General features: G+C 41.7%; 1 protein-coding gene across 3 annotated transcripts in view; it reads left to right on the top strand.

The window, feature by feature from the left end:
- Positions 1–20,597, top strand: part of KCND3 (potassium voltage-gated channel subfamily D member 3) — a 688,984-nt gene that overhangs the window by 76,025 nt on the left and 592,362 nt on the right. For all 3 annotated transcript variants that reach the window (XM_077481535.1, XM_077481534.1, XM_077481536.1), the window contains exon 3: positions 11,453–12,625. In XM_077481535.1, coding sequence (XP_077337661.1) covers positions 11,520–12,625 — 1,106 coding nt within the window. In that variant the 5' untranslated portion in view covers positions 11,453–11,519. The remainder of the gene's footprint in view (positions 1–11,452; positions 12,626–20,597) is intronic.

Genomic DNA, 20,597 nt, shown 5'->3' with positions numbered 1-20,597 from the left:
AAAATGAGAAGAAAAGAGGTTTAACCTTAAACTACGTAGAGGGTTCTTTACTGTAAGAGTGGCAAGGATGTGGAATTCCCTTCCACAGGCAGTGGTCTCAGCGAGGAGCATTGATAGTTTCAATAAACTATTAGATAACCACCTGAATGGCTGCAACATACAGGGATATACAATGTAATACTGACATATAATCACACATATATTTTGGACTTGATGGACTTGTGTCTTTTTTCAACCTCATCTACTATGTAACTATTAGGGATGAGCTTCGTGTTCGAGTTGAACGCATGTTCGACTCGAACATCGGTCGTTCGCGCGTTCGCCGAATTCCGAACGTTTGGGCCGTTCGCGGCAAAATTCGTGTGGCCCACAATGCACTGCGATGGCGCAATGCATTGCTGTCTCACGATTGGCCAAGCATGCACTGTGACCCCGCATGCTTGGCCAATCGCAGCGCCAGTAGCGGGAAGAGCAATGGTTGGCCACAGGCATCCTGCCTGTGGCCAATCATAGCTCAGACTGTGTAGTGCACGCCCCACACTATATAAAGCTGCCTTTCAGGCGGCCTCGTGTAGTGTTTGTTAGCATCTGAAGCAGTGGGTGTTCTGTGTACCTTCAACACAGTTACACACCAATCGTTTTTGGCTGATTTACTATTTTGCTCTTGTGTAGTGGTTACTGTCTGTGCCCTGACCGCAGTATACACCACTATATTCACCTCACCTATATAGCTAGTGATCTAGCTTTAATAATAGAGCTTGCAGTCAGTAGTGTTAGTGCGTGCTGTCTGCGTGCTCTGTACCCAGTACATACCACTATATACACCTACATAGCTGTTCTCTATTTGAGCCCGATTGTCATTTGCTGGAGTTATTGGAAGTTGTGTGTGCCTCCAGCACAGCACAGTATACATCTGTATATACCCCTTTAACTCTGCTGTTTTCTTGTTATTGTCTGCGTGCCCTGACCGCAGTATACACCGTGATATTCACCTCACCTATATAGCTAGTGGTCCATCTTTAACAATAGAGCTTGCAGTCAGCAGTGTCACTCAGGAGATAGTGCGTGCTGTGTGCCTGCTCTGTACCCAGTACATACCGCTATTATCCACCTACATAGCTGTTCTCTATTTGGGCCCGATTGACATCTGCTGGAGTTATTGGAAGTTGTGTGTGCTTCTAGCACAGCACAGTATACATCTGTATATACCCCTTTAACTCTGCTGTTCTATAAAAAAGGCATCTGCAGGAGTTAGTGGGTGTTGTGTGCCTCCAGCACAATATAAACTACCCAACTACTGTTTTACCCAACTCCCTTCAGGCCATTACCATGTCTGGAAGGCCAGCAAGGAGAGGCAGACAGGCGCGAGCCGATAAAAGAGGGCAAGCAGGCTCTGTGTCTAGAGACAACAGTGCTGGTCGGGGACGCGGTGCATTGTCATCAGCACGTGGCCATGGGACATGCTTGTCCTTCTTTTCTGCAGCTGGACATGTTGAACCGCAACATGCCAACGACTTGGTAGAGTGGATGACCAAGCCCTCTTCATCCTCCTCATCCTCTCTCACCCAGTCTCAGGGTAGTAGAAAAGCAGCTGCTAACACATCGTCGTCCCTCCTCTCAATGTCATCATCAGTGACTCCTTCCCTAGACCCACCACGTCCTCCTGAGGAGTCTCCTGAACTCTTTGAGCACAGTGTTGGGTACATGCTCCAGGAGGATGCCCAGTGTTTGGTGGGCTCTGATGATGACACTCAGCTAGAGGAAGGCAGTAGCGTGAGCACAGAGAGAGGGGATGCTCAAGAAGGACAGCAATCTGGCAGTCTGCCAGGTTTGCTACAGCGATGAAGAGGGAGGGGATGATGAGGGCACTGACTCCACGTGGGTGCCTGGAAGGAGGGAGGAGGAGGAGGAGGAGGAGGAGGCACATGTCCAACGAGGCAGGATGCCCTCCGGGGGCCAGCTTAGGGGCAGCACACCGACTGAATCACACCGCAGAGCTCCGCCTGCGCAGAGCGCTTCCTCTGCGCGTTATTCTAAAAGTTCTTTGGTGTGGGCCTTTTTTGAGACGAGTGCATCAGATCGCACCGCTGCTATTTGCAACATATGTCTCAAGCGTATCTCACGTGGCCAAAACATCAGCCGCTTGGGCACCACATGCTTGACCAGACATATGTTGACCTGCCATGCAGCTCGTTGGCAAGCATACCTCAAAGACCCACACCAAAGAACAAAGCGGACCTCTCCTTGCTCCTCATCAGCTGGCATCTCCAACCCCACTAGACCTTCAGTCCTCTCTGAAACCTGCTCTGAGAGGAATGAAGGTGTAGAATTAGGTGTGTCACAGCCAAGTGCTTCCGGGAACTCTGCTAGTGGTACATCCACGTCCGATTATAGCAGACAAATGTCCCTGCCCCAGCTGCTGGACCGGCGGAAGAAATTTACTCCCAGCCATCCACATGCCCAGCGGTTGAATGCTAGCTTGGCTAAATTGCTAGCACTTCAACTGCTGCCTTTTCAGTTGGTAGACTCGGCCCCCTTCCGTGAGTTTGTACAATGTGCGGTTCCTCAGTGGCAGGTCCCCAAACGCCACTTTTTCTCACGGAAGGCAATTCCGGCTCTCTACCGGCATGTGGAAGGCAATGTCCTTGCCTCGCTGGACAGGGCGGTCAGCGGTAAGGTGCATATTACCGCTGACTCATGGTCCAGCAGGCATGGACAGGGACGTTACCTGTCTTTCACGGCCCATTGGGTCACTCTTCTGGCTGCTGGGAAGGATGCAGGACAAGGTGCAGTAGTATTGGAGGTTGTTCCGCCACCACGCCTCCAAAATGCTACTATTGGTTGTGACACACCTCTCTCCTCCACCCCCTCCTCTTCTTCTTCCTCCATGGCCTCTTCCAGTGCTCTGTCCTCAGAACCAGCGGTGCTCCGTAGGCGTTGCAGGGGCTACGCAAGTACGCAGGCAAAACGATGCCATGCCGTGCTTGCGCTGGTTTGTTTGGGGGACAGGAGCCACACTGGGGCGGATGTTTTGTCAGCTCTGCAGGGGCAGGCCGAGAGGTGGTTGACGCCACGCCAGCTTAAGCCAGGAATGGTGGTTTGCGACAATGGCACCAACCTCCTCTCCGCCCTCCGACAGGGACAACTGACCCATGTGCCCTGTGTAGCTCACGTCCTTAACCTGGTGGTGCAGCGGTTCTTGGGCAGGTACCCCGGCTTACAGGATGTCCTGAAACAGGCCAGGAGAGTCTGTGTGCATTTCCGCCGATCATTTAATGCCTGTGCTCGGCTGGCTGAGCTCCAAAAGGAGTTGAACCTGCCCAAGAACCGCCTTATATGTGACATGCCCACCAGATGGAACTCAACATTGGCCATGCTGCAGCGGCTGCACACGCAGCAGAGGGCCATCAATGAGTACCTGTGCGACTACAGCACCAGGACAGGGTCAGGAGAGCTTGGTTTTTTCTCACCACGCCAGTGGGGCATGATCAGAGATGCATGCACTGTCCTGTCACCGTTTGAGGAGGCCACAAGGATGGTGAGCAGTGACAGTGCATGCATCAGTGACACTATACCTCTTGTCCACCTCTTGGAGCATACGCTGCGTGGAATAATGGACAGGGCACTTGAGGCAGAACAGAGGCAGGAAGAGGAGGACTTCCTTGCCTCTCAAGGCCCCCTTTATCCAGACAGTGTTCCTGCTGTGCCACCCATCACACAGGAAGAGGGTGAGGAGGAGGAAGAGGAGGAGGAGGATGATTGTGTCAGCATGGAGGTGGAGGCTGGCACTCAGCATCAGCAGCAGCAGTCTTATAGGGATGATTTACAGTCCCAAGAAACACGTGGACTTGTACGTGGCTGGGAGGAGGTAGCTGCGGATCATGTTGTCCTTAGTGACCCAGAGGACTCCAGACCGAATGCCTCAGCTAACCTACGCTGCATGGCCTCCCTGATCCTGCAAAGCCTGCGGAAGGATCCTTGTATTCTTCGGATCAAGGAGAGGGACCATTACTGGCTGGCCACTCTCCTTGATCCACGGTACAAGGGTAAGGTTGCCGACCTTATCTTGCCATCGCAGAGGGAGCAGAGGATGAGACATCTCCGGGAGGCCTTGCAGAAAGCTCTGTGCAACGCGTTCCCAGAGACTGGGAGGTCACAAACTCCTGGTCCTGGACAACGTGTTGCTGAGGCATCAGTCAGAAGGAGCGGTGGAGAAGGTGGCCGTCTGACTGATGCTTTCAGACAATTTTTTAGTCCGCAGCCCCAAGGTATGATTGGTTCCAGCACCCATCGCCAGCGTCTAATTTACATGGTGCAGGAATACCTAGGGGCAAGGTCAGACTTGGACACCTTTCCCACTGAAAATCCTCTGGCTTACTGGGTCTTGAGGATGGATCACTGGCCAGAGCTTGCACAGTATGCAATTGAGCTACTGGCCTGTCCTGCATCCAGCGTTCTTTCAGAACGCACCTTCAGTGCTGCTGGTGGCTTCGTTACCGATCACAGGGTGCGCCTGTCCACCGAATCAGTTGATCGACTGACCTTCATCAAGATGAATCAGTCTTGGATCACCCACAGCTACCAAGCACCTGAAGCTGATGTAACCGAATAATTTTTTTTGAAATACCACATCCCTTCAAGACTGCCTATGCTGATGCTGAGTGACTGTCCTGTTATGTTGATTGTCTATCCTCTTCCTCCTCCGCTGATATGTTGGAAGAACATTTTTGGTTCTGGGTGATGCCAGCAGCCCAATTTTTCTGCCCCTGTTTAACAGGGGCGTTTAAGTACAATTTTTGATGCAATGCTTTGCAGCAGGGCTAATTCCTGCAATAAAACTAGAGTGTATGGCAGAGGTTGCAGTGTGATGGCACCAGTGCCTAAGGCCCAATTTTTCTGCCCCTGTTTAACAGGGGCGTTTAAGTAAAATTTTTGATGCAATGCTTTGCAGCAGGGCTAATTCCTGCAAAAAAACTAGAGTGTATGGCAGAGGTTGCAGTGTGATGGCACCAGTGCCTAAGGCCCAATTTTTCTGCCCCTGTTTAACAGGGACATGTAATTACAATTCTTGATATAATATTTCACAGGAGGGCCCCTTCCTGTGCCCACCCAGAGTAACTGTGAGGACTTATAGTGTTGTGGCACCAGCACCACAACCACCAAAGGTCAATTTTTCTACCACTGTTCAACAATGGCATGTAATTACAATTCTTGATATAATCGTTCACAGCAGGGCGCTCCAGCGGCCACCAAGAGTCACTTTGAGGGCTTACAATGTTGTTGCAAAACCAACACCTTGTTCCGCCATTTCTGCAGAGCATATAGGGCAGGCCCCTACTTTCAAACATCCAATTTACAAACATCTCCTACTTGCAAACGGAAGGAGACAACAGCAAGTGAGATGAAAAAAGATGGACGACAAAACAAATTATACAGGGGTGATAACCCTTCCCTATGTTTTCCAAAAAGCTTAAAGATATTTTTTTTGACTGGAGCTACACTTTAAAAATGTACCGGTTGAAAATGACAAACAGATTCAACTTAACACAACAAACCTACACAGTCCCTGTCTTGTTTGCACCGCCTGTATACTGCTGTTCTGAGTATATAGGGCCTGGGGGCCACACGCATTTCCTTTTTTTTAATATGGGTACAGGGTTCCCCTTAATGTGCGTACAGGACCCAAATAGGCTGGTAATGGGCAGGGAGGGCTACCCATGCCATTTTTCTGAATGATTTTCAACCATATTGCAGGAACCAGATATAACATTAAAACCGCAAGCAGTTTTAAATGGTGTTATTTCCGTTTAATGTCATTTTGTGCAGGGACTGTTCTAAACACGGGAAACACGTGGCACTTCACAGGCATACTATATAGACACCCCCCAGGCACCATATTTAAAGGAATATTTCACTTTTTTTTTTCACTTTAATCGTCATTAAAATCAGTGCTCCCGCCAAAACGGTAGTTTTTAAAACTTTTTTTTGCAGTGACCCATGTCCCCTGAGGCAGGAGGCAGATCGCCAAACCCTTTTTAGCATACTATCTTGCATATTAGCCGTTAAAATTAGCACTTTCCAATTCGAACGTTCGAGTCCCATAGACTTCAATGGGGTTCTAACGTTCGTGCCGAACGCGGGGGTCGTTCGCAAGTTCTGGTGCGAACCGAACCGGGGGGTGTTCGGCTCATCCCTAGTAACTATGTGTAAACTTTCTTCAATATGGTGAAGTGAGGAGAGAGCAATGTAAATGTGATATACTTTATGGCACACTGGCAACAAAACATCTTGCAATAGGTAAAAGTCCAGTTTCAATGTTCGCAGGGGTGGACTGACCATTTGGCTACTCCGGCACTGCCCGAGGGCCCAGGCCACTAGGGGGCCCCATCCGGATTGCCAGTCTCAGTAAAACCAGGGACAGTATGTAAAAATCTGTGTTTTTTTTTACATCTGTCTCTGAAATGTCCCTTACCGACATCCTTTTGGTCTAAAAATCCTGAGATTATAGCTGCCCCACCTCTCCAGTACCTTCTCAGCCAATAGAAACATGCCTGTGTATACTGTGTGATTGTATACTGTGTGGCCCCATAATCTCTTATTGCCTGGGGGGCCCATAATCTCCTATTGCCCAGGGGCCCAATGAGTTGTCAGTCCGCCCCTGAATGTTCGTCACATTTGTAGAACAATTTCTGCCTCAGAATGTCGGGAAAATAGGCCTTCTCTAGCCAAAACAGCATGCAGTGAAAGGCTGGACCTTGTCATTCCCACAAAGTGCAAAACTACAATCAACTTGCACAATGCAAGCAACACAGGATTCCTTCTCATCTTTGGCACTGTCAAAAAGGTAAAAATTTCCTGGATGGCAAGCCGAGAGAACAAACAACTTTACACAGATTTATTATCAGACATGAAAAGCATAATATGTGAGGCTGTCTGAGCCTAACCGGGGTATTGTCAGATGACCTCTTTCTTGAAAGGACCTCATTAATTTAATCTGCGGCTAAAAGCTTAAACAGCAACAGATAATCAGTCCTGATCAATAACGAGATGTGTTTGTTCTGCTAAATACAAAAGAAAAAAGAAAACAGAAAAGAAACAGAAAAGAAAAACAGACAGAAGAAACTATGATCCAATTGTCACAATTCAAAACTTTAAAATCAAAGATTTGCCATCTAAACCTGACAAATATTCAAAATCACTTTGTTACTCGTTTGCCAATTAGAACATTGACAGTGCAGCAATCACATTTTCCTGTTGAAGAACAGATGTTGGATAATAGTGGCAAATATGATTCATAAATAGTTCAGATGGGTCAGAGCAAATATTTGGTGAAAGTCTGGCAAATATGTGTCAGTTGTGCAGAGAATTCTTTTAGAAATATACCCCATAGTTGCTATCTTGTAATTGGCTAAACTCTAACAAATAATAGGGTCAGTCAAAACATTTTAACAGTTAAAGGGATTGTAAATGATCACCTCGTAAAACAACCCATTCAGTTTAAAATAGAAATCAAAGGCAAAACATTTTTGTGTAGATATTAAAAAATAAAATGATAAATATATATTTTTCCCTTTTTTTATAAGTGATTACATGCCCTCTGTTTTCAGCTGCATAATAGCTGGAGGAGGAGAAGCAACAGTACACTGAGCTTCCTAGTGAATGGCTGAGTAAAGTAAAATAACAAGATCCCATGCCTTAGGTGTATTTTTTACACCTCATGCTGAGGTCCAGCTCTTCAGGCCCTTCCAGTGCACATCTAATAAATTGCATATAAACCATTTGCACAAAGGATTCAAATTAATGCTCTCTATTCATCCTAAAAATAATTGATTTTCCAAGGTACTGTCTATAATTAAAATCACTCTCAGCAGTGTTTTGGGGTCCAGCATTACACGTTCTCAAGCCAAACCCATAATCACAGCTCTGGTTTAACCACTTCCCACCCGGCCAATGCACATATACGGCCGGGTGGGAGCCGTCTACTTCTGATAAGACGTTCAGGAACGTCCTTCAGAAGGAGCGGGATCGCGCGCGCGTGCCCACGCAGTTGCGCGATCCCGATGTGCTTGTGTCACCCGGACACGACGCATCTCAGATCGTCAGGAGGGCTCTGTGATTGGCCCTCCTAATCACATGACGGCCGTGTCCAATCACGGCCATCATGTGATGTAAACAAACAGCCGGTTGCTAGGCAATCGGCTCCTCCGCTCCTCACACAGAAGTCATCGCTGAGGAGAGGAGAGCAGATCGCTGCAGCCGGCTGGTGATCAGTGAGTATGAGCTGTTTTTTACAGCTTTTTACTCACTGATCACCAGTCTAGTGTAAACACACAACACACCACACAGTATAAACACAGTCCCCACATATGTCCCCAAAACACACATGTCCCCAAATAATAAAAACACATGTCCATAATAATAAAAACATGTCCCCCACATATGTCCCACTAAAATCACATGTCCCAATGATTATCTGCACACATATGTACGTGATCACCTGCACACATATGTACATGATCATTTGCGTACATATGTCCGTGATCACACAAACCAATTATTATACACTTAACGGAATTTTTTTTACTAAAAACATGTAGCAGAATACATTTTGGCTTAAATTTATGACAAAATTTGATTTTATTGGATTTCTTTTAAAATAGAAAAAAGAAAATATTGTTTTTTTTTTCAAATTTCCGCTTTTTTTGCGCTTATATCGCAAAAAAAAAAAACGGAGTCGTGAATAAATACCACCAAAATAAATCTCTATTTGTGTGAACAAAATGATAAAAATTTCATTTGGGTACAGTGTAGCATGACCGCGCAATTGTCACTGAAAGCGCTAGAGCGATGAAAGCTTAAAATTGGGCTGGGAAGGAAGGGGGCGAAAGTGCCCTGTATTGAAGTGGTTAAATAAAGGTCATACACTACAGCTATTTCAGTTATGAGTATTACAAAGTAAGAAACACATGAACAAGAACTTTATTCATATCCCACACACTACCAACATTCACTATTTAACCTCTTCAGCCCCAGAAGGTTTCATGACCAGGCCATTTTTTGCGATACAGCACTGCTTTACTTTAATTGACAATTGCGTGGCCGTGCGATCCTGTAGCCATATAAAATGTATGTCCTTTTTTCCCCACAAATAGAGCTTTCTTTTGGTGGTATTTGATTTCCTCTGCGTATTTTATTTATTTATTTATTTTCAATTGCTAACTGTGTGCCCATTGGACGATTTCCCCTCCATTAATTTTCTAGGGACAACCCAAAATGTGGGATTTTCTTTTAATTTCACTTTTAATGATAATGGTAAACAGGACAATCAGAAAGGGTGAATCTCCCTAATTTGGACACAAACAACAATTAAAAACCTGACAGGTCTTCTAATCCACCTCCACTCAATCCAAAACTTAAAAAAAAAGGTTTTCTCTTAGTTATACTGTAAGTAAATCAACCCCAAGGTTTTCTATATTCCCATATTTAGGTTTCTATGCATTATTGTTAAGAGCGTTTTATGGTAAATAGTCCAAAACGGCATTTTGAATTGACAGTTTCAGGATCGCATGCGATGTTTAGGTAAAGACAGAAGGAGAGCAACTCCATCTAAGTGCAGCATTATTAAGATATTTTATTCCATAAAAGACAAGTGGTAACTCATAAGATGTATGAGATGTCAGCACTTGTGGGATTAATAATGTAGTTCATCTGCTCGTGGGAAAGACAATCTCACTGGTGAAGCTGATGGGCCCAGGGAGGCCAGTGGTTCTCATCGCTTCCAGATACTCAGGATGGCTCACACACAGCGGTGTATGTAACTTCCGGTTGGACAGAGAGCGGGGAGGAGCGTGCATTCGGACAGTTGTAATTAAAAAAGTTGTAATTAAAAAAAAAAAATAAATAAACACATAAATTAGTGACAGTATGTAAAAATTAAATATATTTTTTATTTTTTTTAAATACTGTCACCAGAGCAGTGCAGTGCCACCATAGTGACACCGTACTACTCTGGAGGGGTGATCATGGCTTTTTTTTTATTCCTGAAACTTTGCATACTACTGCAATGTTGTGATTGGTTACAGCTATCACATGGCACAGGGCCCATTGCATGGTGTGATTGGCCCTGGTACAATGTGATCACAGAGTAGTAAGCAAAGCATTATGAATGACAGCCTTGCTTGTTACTGTGACTCTGATCGCTGTGATTGGTCAAAGCAATCACACGGTAACATAACCATGATATGATCGCTGATCGGTTGTGTCCGGTGAACACAACAGTAATAGATCGCACCGCTGCATGCCCCTGAGGGTGCAAGCTTCTGGGAGGACATGCCCCAGAGGGGGCAAGCGCCCAAAAAAACAGAGCACCTACCCAGCCAATGCACAAAAGAAGCAGTTAATAAAGATGTTTCAATATTTGTGGCTATTGCCTCTCAAATAATACACTCTAATTTTTATTTCAAGATTAAATCTATCTCATCTTTTCTTAGTTGTGGCCAATTCAATTGCTTGTGTATTGTTTTGGCACTAGCTTGTTTCCTCCAAACACATACCTAAAGTTTATATTTTGAATACGATAGCATTAATTGGAGATGCAGAGATGACAGAGGTTTTGGGAAATGTGGAGTGGTTTTGCTTGTGTGTTTTGAGACTTTGTGAAAAACCACTTTGTTCAAATTAGATAAAACCAGATTTTAGTATTGTCTAAAACTCTCAACTTTATCTTGAGAGTTTAATAGTTTTATTTTTTTAAGAGTAAACTTGCCAGTAGTTTTTATATCCTTGTCTCCTTCAAGGTTGAATTAAAAGGAGCCTTTTACCCCTGTGTGGTATTTTAAAAAATGTAAACTATACCGCAGCATTGCCAATTCATAAACAAATGTAATAAACCTCATCTAGAGGTCACAAAACAGACACCAGTGAGTTGGGAAAAAAATATGCTATATTATAAATAGGGTCAAATGTGTGATATCTGTGAAGAATAATGTTAAAAGTATGGACAGCTCTATGCCTCCCACCCTTTTATGAATAGGCCTCTTCATATATATTTCTTTGATGTATTGCATGTAGTGTGGAGAACTTTTAACTTCAACATCCCTACATTTTAAGTAATTTAAACTATATACATTGAACACTGTAAAGATTGCTGTTATTTTTACAATATCTATTCTTATATCATCATCTTTTAGATTTCATAATATCACATTACACTTTGGAAATCTTTAATCATTAGCAATGTACAAAAGCTTTTTCTGATTATTTCTTCAGTTTCTGAAATAATCTTTAGAATCCATCAGCTTTTAAATGGATTAATAAGTTTAAACACAAATAGTTGTTGTATTCTTTGTCTGTTTTGCTGTTTGTCTTGACAAGTTGAAATCATCAGATATTCATTGCATGTTTTATTTTTTGTTAGTGCTTATCAGTGACTTGATGCATTTTTTCTTTTCAGATGGCTTTGATCTGAAATCAAGCTGATAATTAAGGTACTGGATTGGCCCACCGGACCTGATACCCTCATGGCTTCCGGAGTTGCAGCATGGCTGCCCTTTGCAAGGGCAGCTGCCATTGGGTGGATGCCAGTGGCCAATTGTCCTATGCCGCTGGCACCAGCTGACAAAAACAAAAGGCAAGATGAGCTAATCATTCTTAATGTTAGTGGGCGCCGATTCCAGACTTGGCGAACTACTCTAGAACGATATCCAGATACCCTACTTGGAAGCACAGAGAAGGATTTCTTCTTCAATGAAGAAACCAAGGAATATTTCTTTGATCGTGATCCTGAAGTATTCAGGTCTATTCTAAATTTTTACAGGACTGGCAAGCTCCACTACCCTAGGTATGAATGCATCTCTGCCTATGATGAAGAACTAGCTTTCTATGGAATCTTACCTGAAATCATAGGTGACTGTTGCTATGAAGAATATAAAGACAGAAGAAGAGAAAATGCAGAGAGGCTAATGGATGACAATGAATTTGAGCATAGCCAAGAACCAATGCCCTCCCTAAACTTACGTCAGACTATGTGGCGAGCCTTTGAAAACCCCCACACCAGCACTTTAGCCTTAGTCTTCTACTATGTGACCGGCTTCTTTATTGCAGTGTCTGTGATCACCAATGTGGTGGAAACTGTTCCCTGTGGCACTGTGCCTGGAAATAAGGAGCTTCCTTGTGGTGAAAGGTATGATGTAGCCTTCTTTTGTCTGGACACCGCCTGTGTCATGATTTTCACAGTTGAGTACCTCTTGAGACTTTTTGCAGCCCCAAGTCGCTACAGGTTTATGAGAAGTGTTATGAGTATCATTGACGTAGTGGCCATCATGCCATACTACATAGGCTTGGTGATGACCAACAATGAGGATGTGAGTGGCGCCTTTGTCACCCTGCGGGTTTTCCGGGTCTTCAGGATTTTTAAATTCTCACGCCACTCCCAGGGTTTACGGATTCTTGGGTATACCCTGAAGAGCTGTGCCTCTGAACTGGGATTTCTCCTTTTCTCACTGACAATGGCAATCATTATCTTTGCCACTGTGATGTTTTATGCTGAAAAAGGTTCATCATCCAGCAAGTTCACTAGCATTCCTGCTTCATTTTGGTATACCATTGTTACCATGACAACTCTTGGGTAAGTGTTCTACTTATTATATTTGCTCAATACAGAATAAGTGCATTGCTACAGCCTTGGAACCCTTCATTTATTTCCTTCAGGTAGATTACCATTCTTGTACAATGACATTTAATGACACTCCCTTGGGATTTTAAATGCATTTTCCTTTTCGCTAAGCTGCTTACACAGACACACAAAATCAATTAGAGGAGATAGGACTGAAGTAAAACAACAGATTATAATTATGCTTATTCTTTGTGTGTGCTTTGCATCTACCTGCTTTTTGATTAGCTAGCTCTTGATGAGATGAAGGTGACTTTTTATATTACATCTGTGGAGTCAGGGAGGTCTGTGTATACATTAAACATCTGAATGATAGGAACAACCTGTTTGATGAAGATTATCCCATTAGCCTTATATGCACAGACATTAAAATGCAATGGGAAAGTTGTAGCTTTACCGTCTGCTCCTGTGATGGAGGCTGTCTGTTGCTATGAATAATCCTTTTATTTACAAGATACGGTCTTAAATCCCTTGATTTCTGTTTACATTGTCTGTCCTGCCCTTTTTTTACTGTATTGCATCCCAGCAGCATCACTGATACACAAGAGAAGCTTAAGGATATATGATCCTATTTTCAAGGATCAAGCATTAGTTTAGACTGAGGTGTCCTCAAAATAAAAAGGAAATAAAAAAAATATGTATAGATGAAATGTTTTTAGCTGGTAAAGTGCATGCAAGGATGGCACTCAAATTTACATAAAACAGTTAGCATAAAAAGAATTCCGAATGTAAATGTCAAGGCTCTCACGATTCTGCTATGTAACCAACAAATTAGGGAACAGGATATGTAGTTATCTGTTCAGTTCATCAATAATTTCAACTATAATAATGTATTATTTTGAGGATAGTGTGCTAAATATGTAATTATAAGGCTGTCCTTAGAGCTCAGTATAGCTAGTGAATTGCTGATTTAGACAAATGAATTAGTCCCTAGAAAAGATATATTGACACTGTATAAGTACTTGCCTATACTAGTACCCCACCTTTGCTTTACTGAGAAACAGTAAATGGTAGACAAGAATATTATTTTTAATGGCGTTTAAGCCATACCTAGTACAAAAGCATAACATGTCGAAAGAATTATTCAAGGTTAGTGTATTATAACGGACATGCTCTCAAACCAGCAGACATTTTCTGAAGTTTCTGTTAAGTTTTGCCATATAGGTGTTGTAAATACTAACGTTCAAAAAGTCAAGAATAGTGTAGGTCAGGGAGGCACACCGCCCTATTTTGTGGTATTTGGGGATAGTTATGCCTAATATCTCCGTATCAGGACATAGTGTTCTACTCTAAAGGTATGATTTGACCCCTTCTGTATAGTAGTAACTTTACTACCATGTATTTGCATTAAATACAGTTGTGCTATAGCCTTTTAAAAAAGTGCTTATAGATTCTGGAAACACCTAGCTGACATACTGTAGGTCTTGGTGATGAAGGGCAGAAGAAACAGTAACGACCAGACAGGCACACCTTTTCTTTAGTAGTTTGAGGGAGCATGTTATCTAATATATTAGCCTACAATTTGTGATAGTGATAAAGATCTGTACACCACCTGTAATAAAACTCCTTGCTTCTACCTGGCATTTATCACAGTCAGGTTTTTATCTGTTATGTTTATATTTTTAAAATTCCTTTTTCTTCACCACTTATTGGTAGCATGACATTTATATCATATACCTGTATACGACTTCTGCAGTAGCTTTCTCTGTAATTGCTGCAAATGGAAACCCTCTAGTTTATTGTTTTGTTTATATTTCATATTATATTCATGTTTATATATAGTTGCTGTAGGTCTTGTTGTAGGTATGGTTGTGTTCGGCATAAATAAAGTTTCCAGTAAGTTTACTTTGAGAGTCTTGGAAGCTCACACATGCAGGGTTAAATGCTATGCTTTTCTAAAAGCATGTAAATAGATTTATGAAAAAAAAAAAAAGAGCACAAATCACTGGTCAAAACTGCGTACATTGGATCTAAAAAGATTTATGTTTTCACCAGGGCCTTTTAAATCTTTTCTGGAATTCAGTAAATCGTAAGCATTGCACTCCCTAAATGGAGAAGTGTTTTCTTTAACAACATAAAAGTTAGCAGATTGTCACTTTAGTATCATAGAAGCTAGATGTCTGGGCTTTATCTTTCCTGCTGACAGCATGGTCCTTGTTTTGCTACTTTAAGTGAATTTATGAATTATGTTGAATGCTAACAGTAATTATCCTAAGCAGCAGATTTGGAAATACAAATTTCAGTTTTCCCAGGGACCTATAATTCCATAACTTCAAATATAATTTGCTAAGAACTGCATGAGTGGTTACACTATTCAGGCTTACATGGTCAATATTAAAAACCTTCTACAACAAAACAATAATGCACGTAAGTCTCAGTTACTAGAACTAGGCAAGGTAGGAACTTTTACACCCATTCCTTCGATTGACATTGATAGGATTAGGCTCAGTCCATTTGATTTGCCTGTACTGTCATGGCTACCTCATCAGCTACCAACTGCCCAAGTTCATCTTTCCTTGTGATGTGACAGGACGGTGTACACCTTTGACAGATTGGACTATCTACCTAGTTTACAGTAGAAGCATGACATAGCTGACCCCTCTAAATGCCAGCAAGCTCCAAACCCCTGTCTGGGGTGTCTGTAATTATAAGGGTATAATACACAAAAGTTGCAGCTTGGGCCTAATTCATCTTGGTGGGTACAGGCTAGTTATCAGTGTCTACATCACATATAATATAAATCTAGCAACTCTACACTGTATTATCTGGACATATAAGCATTTTACAACATTTACATTGTTTTCAGTAGCAATGAAGAAACAGAAACATAGAAACCATATTATCTCTAGCATGTGTTCATACATTAGTTAAAAAGTTTAAAGTAAAAAGCATAGTCATTACTTATCCATGAATATGTTTTCTAATTGATGGATTGGTTTAGAGTCAGATATGGAAATATATTTGTAATTTTTTTTGTAAAGAGGGCAATGGGAATATTGCCAGCATTTTCCTGACAAAGTGTAGCTGGAAAGAAACAGAGCAATACATTTTTTATGTGACACAATTCTGCACATTTTTCTTGTGCTTTCAACCTTTGATGAAAAGTATTTAGATGGCTGATAAGATTTAAGTACAAAAAAATGCTTATTTTCTGTATTTTTCATTTTCTATTCACTTGTCCATTTCCATTTGATGGGAAAATCTGTCTGCAACACTGTACCGTATATTGGAACATAATGTATGTAACTGAGAATTTTAAACAAGTATTGTTAGGGAAAATTATAATCTTTAATAAGGCCCTTATTTGGAATTTAGATACAAGTGGATACCTGTAAATAGCTGAACCAGAATCCCAACCTGCAAAATGGTTGAAAAGTGACTCTGGACCGATTTACTGTTTTACATGTTTTAACAAACACATTTACTATATTATGGTGGCCTTTCTAAAAGCATGCTCAGGGTACCTCAAAGTCTCACCCTTTTCTCAGTTTGAACGTTCTAAATTTCCTGTATTCTTAAAAGGATTTGGCACTTTTTGCAAACAGAAGGAGATGAGGAAAGAGCTATGAAGTGCATGTCACAAAATTGTCAAGTCAAAGCTTGAGTTCCTCTTTAAGAAAAATGGTAGCAGTACAAATCAGCACTACAGTGATCACAATAAAAATGTAGCATCTTCTATATTATTATCTTGAGAGATCAGTGAAATCAGCCAATGATTCTGTTTGTTGTTATTGGCTTTAGTATTTTGCAAGAATAATTTATCATTTGTTTAAAATAAAAACTCTAAATATTTTTATAATATATTTTTTAGCCTAAAATTATTTAATGAACATTCTTTCTATTGATTTTGTATCTGTCCCTTTCACAGAGTCTGCAAAACTGCTCAAGCTACAATAGTTAATTTCTTTACCTTTTTTGTGTGATTTTATGATAGGCAAAGCCATGCATTGAAAGAGTTAGGCACCAATTATGTAGCTATAATTTTACTTTACAAAAAAATGCAAAGATAAAAATACACTCACAGGATTAAAATATATAAGCGCTTATCTGTGACCCAGAACCATTTCCCTTATCCAGGTCAAAGCTTGAGAAATAATCTTGGCCTTGACTACCACCCAAACATTGACTCGCAAATTGGGAGAAGCTCCACCACCTCTCGGTTTTTGAATGCTGTATACCGCACCCATTTTTGGTAGGTCTAATTGAATATATCCCAGGCTGCCCAATACCCTACAGCTCTAAATTATCCTGGGCCAAAGATAAATGCTGTTACTGTATATTTAACTCTTTTGAGTGTTTACTATAGTGCTCATCCCAAAGAGAGCTACTGAATTGCATTGGTTTACATCTGCCCTGCACCTTTGATGATCTGCCCTTGGACCTGAGAACACCAACACACCTTATAGGGTTTAAATAGACTTTATTTAAAGCAAAGCCCTAAAAAGGGATGGTTTAGTTAGACAAACACAATTCACTGTTCACTCACCATGTCTGCCTGAGAAGGAGTTAGTACAAAAATGTGCACTAGGTGGAAGTGAGAGAATGGTACCGGCTTGTAATGCAGATAAACAAAAATCCAACACAGCACAGCAATACAATTGTCTCTTGCAATAGAAATACAAGGAGAGTCTGTAGAGAGCCTGCTAGCAATGAGGCCCTTAAGATGGAGTATTCAGTTAAGTAAACAAGATGGTGGTTAGAGGTCTCTCACTACTGGTGACTCTGATTCTGATCCTGAGTGGTCCCTCGGTGGCCATCAAAAGTGTCCTCCCTCGCGAGCCAACTCTCTGCAGCTGTAGCAGGCAGTGGTAGCTGGAATACGTATCACTTTGGATAACTGAAACACCAAAATGCAGGATATGCCCAGAACACTCTGGAACAACAGTGTAGCACATGAAGCAGGTAGTCCTAACCCTGCAGACAGTCTCCCCTGCAGCAGAAATGTTTCTATGGAGCACTCCAACAGTGAAAACAGCAGCTGCCTCTATACACAATACAACAGTATAAAATAGTATGGTCTCTCACTCTGCCTGAGCTCTAGGTAGCAAAGTCCTCTTACAGCTCTCTCCCCCAGTCCCATGTGGATCTCTGCCCTTCTCTCTGTGATGGGTGGGGCTAAAATTACCAGCAGGCAATCAGGAGCTAGCCTGTTCCCAAGCAACCGATCATTGGTACTCTTTCCCTGGGGCTGCTAGGGACAGGTCCTCTCTTTAGCTGTAGCAGCGGCAAACAAGACCATGTATCAAAGCAAAAATTCAGTTTGATGGAGAGCAGTAACTTTATTACTGCTTTAAGGTCATTTTTTTTTTAAATAACATGCTTGGGGGTGTCCCTAACCTGCTTCTGGAGTGGAGCATCTTTACAACGTATCCTATAGACAATGAATTCAACTGACAAAACTGACATTTACAAAGAAAGAAAACTGGAAAAATATGGCTTTGACCACTTTACTTTTAGTTGTAAACAAATGGTTGGAGATCCCCTGCATTTGTACCAGACCCTTATCCTAGATGAGGATCTGATATAGATGTCATTGGGGGACCACCCAAAGACTATACCACACCCTTATCTTAGCATGCAGCCAGGCCAGCCAAGAAAGGGTAAGGGCCAACGTACCTTCCCACCAGAACCATTATCAGTGACATTGTAGTCAGTAGTGTTACACTGTACTCATCCCTTTGTCCTTGTCCACATTTTGGCAAGGGGGCAGGTGACATCACCATTTGGTTATTTGACCGAACAACAGACTTTTAGCCCATTCTGGGTAAGCCAAACATCATAAATAGTAGCAGTATTTTTACTGCTAAAATATATGACTGCTTCCTATATGTCAACGGTTACCAACTGCGTTGCCACTACCCATTGTGTCTTTAGCAACCAAACAGCTAAACATACCAAACCTTGAGCTCCCTTCTTAGATGCAGTGGCTGCATTCATTTTCTTATTTTAGGAGATGGAATGGAGATGAACAAAGGCACACTTGTTTGAACTCCAACCTGTGTGACAACCATGTCTGTTGTAGATACAGTGGAAAAGTGATTGTAGCCATCTAGGAGCTGAAAGTTTGTTATTCGCAGGATTATCAGTCTAAAATAAGAAAGAAAAACCTGAAAAAGAAAAAAGTGATGCAGCAACCACATCTAAAGACTGGCAAGCTGCAGTATAATACATTTTTGTTGTTGGGTATAGATATGTTTTAAAATATGTACCACCAAAGAACTTGAACTATAGAAGAAATAATGGATCATATTCAGCGTATAAATACTGTCTTAGCTGATAACCATTTCCCCCATTTTTTTTCACAGTGTAGTGCAAGTTATCAGTGGTTTTCAATTAATCACTCTTGCTCCCTGTAGTAGGCTGAATAGTTGATGCTTCCTTTTTGTAATGTGTCTGATCGGTTTTCCAGCTAGCTGATATCTCTCAGTTGGAAAGCAGCTGTATATAATTTTTTGCTAATGAATTATACCTTTTGGAAGTAACCAACACAATATCATGATGTCATGCGATGTACAGCTATGGAGAACATTTACTCTATTGTCATATTTAATTGTTAAATTATATTTCGGAGCTTACGCTTCTGAAAATCTCCAAGTACTTAGCTTCCTATAAGAACAAAAATATTTCAGAATATTAGAGCTGAGCCTTTTCAAATCATTTTCAAATCCTGCAAGCAGACTGATTTAATTTGTAGCTTTGTTTTGACCACTTGTGACCTCAAATACATTATTTAATCTGTCTGACTTCTCTGAGTATTTTTCACCTTTGCCTTGTTATTTGCAAGACAGAGTTGTCTACTTGCCCTTTTAAGACAGGATATATTAATCTTACTGTAGATTTAAAAATAGTGGCATAGCAAATTCAATACTGCATATCTGATGCCATTTACTATATCCATAAAGGTTTGTTAAATAGTCATTCATCTGTTTCTTTCTTCCTTTTTTTGTGACATCATCACATGACTTATAATAGAATTGTTATATAGCAGAATTGGGAGGGGGGGAGGTATGCCAGACTTCAGCTGCAAGATCAATCAAACAAACCTAACAATAGCATGACCTTTTCTGTGGGTGGCAATTTTCCCAGCATGTTTTGTAGTAATTTAAGTAACTAGACAAATAACTAGCAATTCTTTAAAAGTATTTAAAAAAGATGCATTTTTCTTTGGCAAATCCTACATTTATAATCCTTAAGTGAATGTTCACTTAGTTGCTACATGTAAATTTTCGGATGTGCCTACCACTGATCTACACTGAGGACCCCCAGAAGCAAACAGCAGCAGCACTTACAGATTCCACATGAATAACTAGTAGGGATGAGTGAATTTTCTTGGGTTTGGTACTATAGCAGTTAAAGTGGTTGTAAAGGCAGACATTTTTTTTTCTTTATCTTATGCATTCTAACCCCTCAGCTCATCTGTGTCCAGCAATGTGCATGAGTGCCTCGGCCATTCGAGACTTTCCCTCCTGATTGGCTGAGTCACAGCAGTGGTGCAATTGGCTCTCACTGCTGTCAATCAAAGTCAGTTAGCCAATCATAAGAGAGAGGGGGTGGACCTGAACTGTGACTTGGCTTAGGTGCCCCCATAGCAAGCTGCTTGCTGTGAGGGCATTTGACAGGAGGGAGTTGCCAGGAGCATTGAAGAGGGACATGAGAAGAGGAGGATCTGGGCTGCTTTGTGCAAAACCACTGCAACAGACTTTATTATCACTTTACTAAATTGAAGTATATTGCTAATCAGTTTTGTCCATATGTAGGGCCAATAAGCAAGCAAAACTGGGAAACCAAGCACTACTATGGGAGATATGTACAAATTAAAAAAAAAAAAAAAGGGTGGGCTTATAGTAGCCATCTTTTCTGTAGAAAGAGATACTATTTTTTTTTTTTTTATAAAGGAGGTGTGTTATATATTTCTTCAAATTATTGG

This window comes from Lithobates pipiens, unplaced genomic scaffold (assembly GCF_037356315.1).
Source record: "Lithobates pipiens isolate NorthernLeopardFrog02 unplaced genomic scaffold, aLitPip1_a1.2 Scaffold_16, whole genome shotgun sequence".
Classification (NCBI taxonomy): Eukaryota; Metazoa; Chordata; class Amphibia; order Anura; family Ranidae; genus Lithobates; species Lithobates pipiens.
The sequence above is the reverse complement of the archived record's forward strand: the minus strand, read 5'-3'. Positions and strand labels throughout refer to the sequence as shown.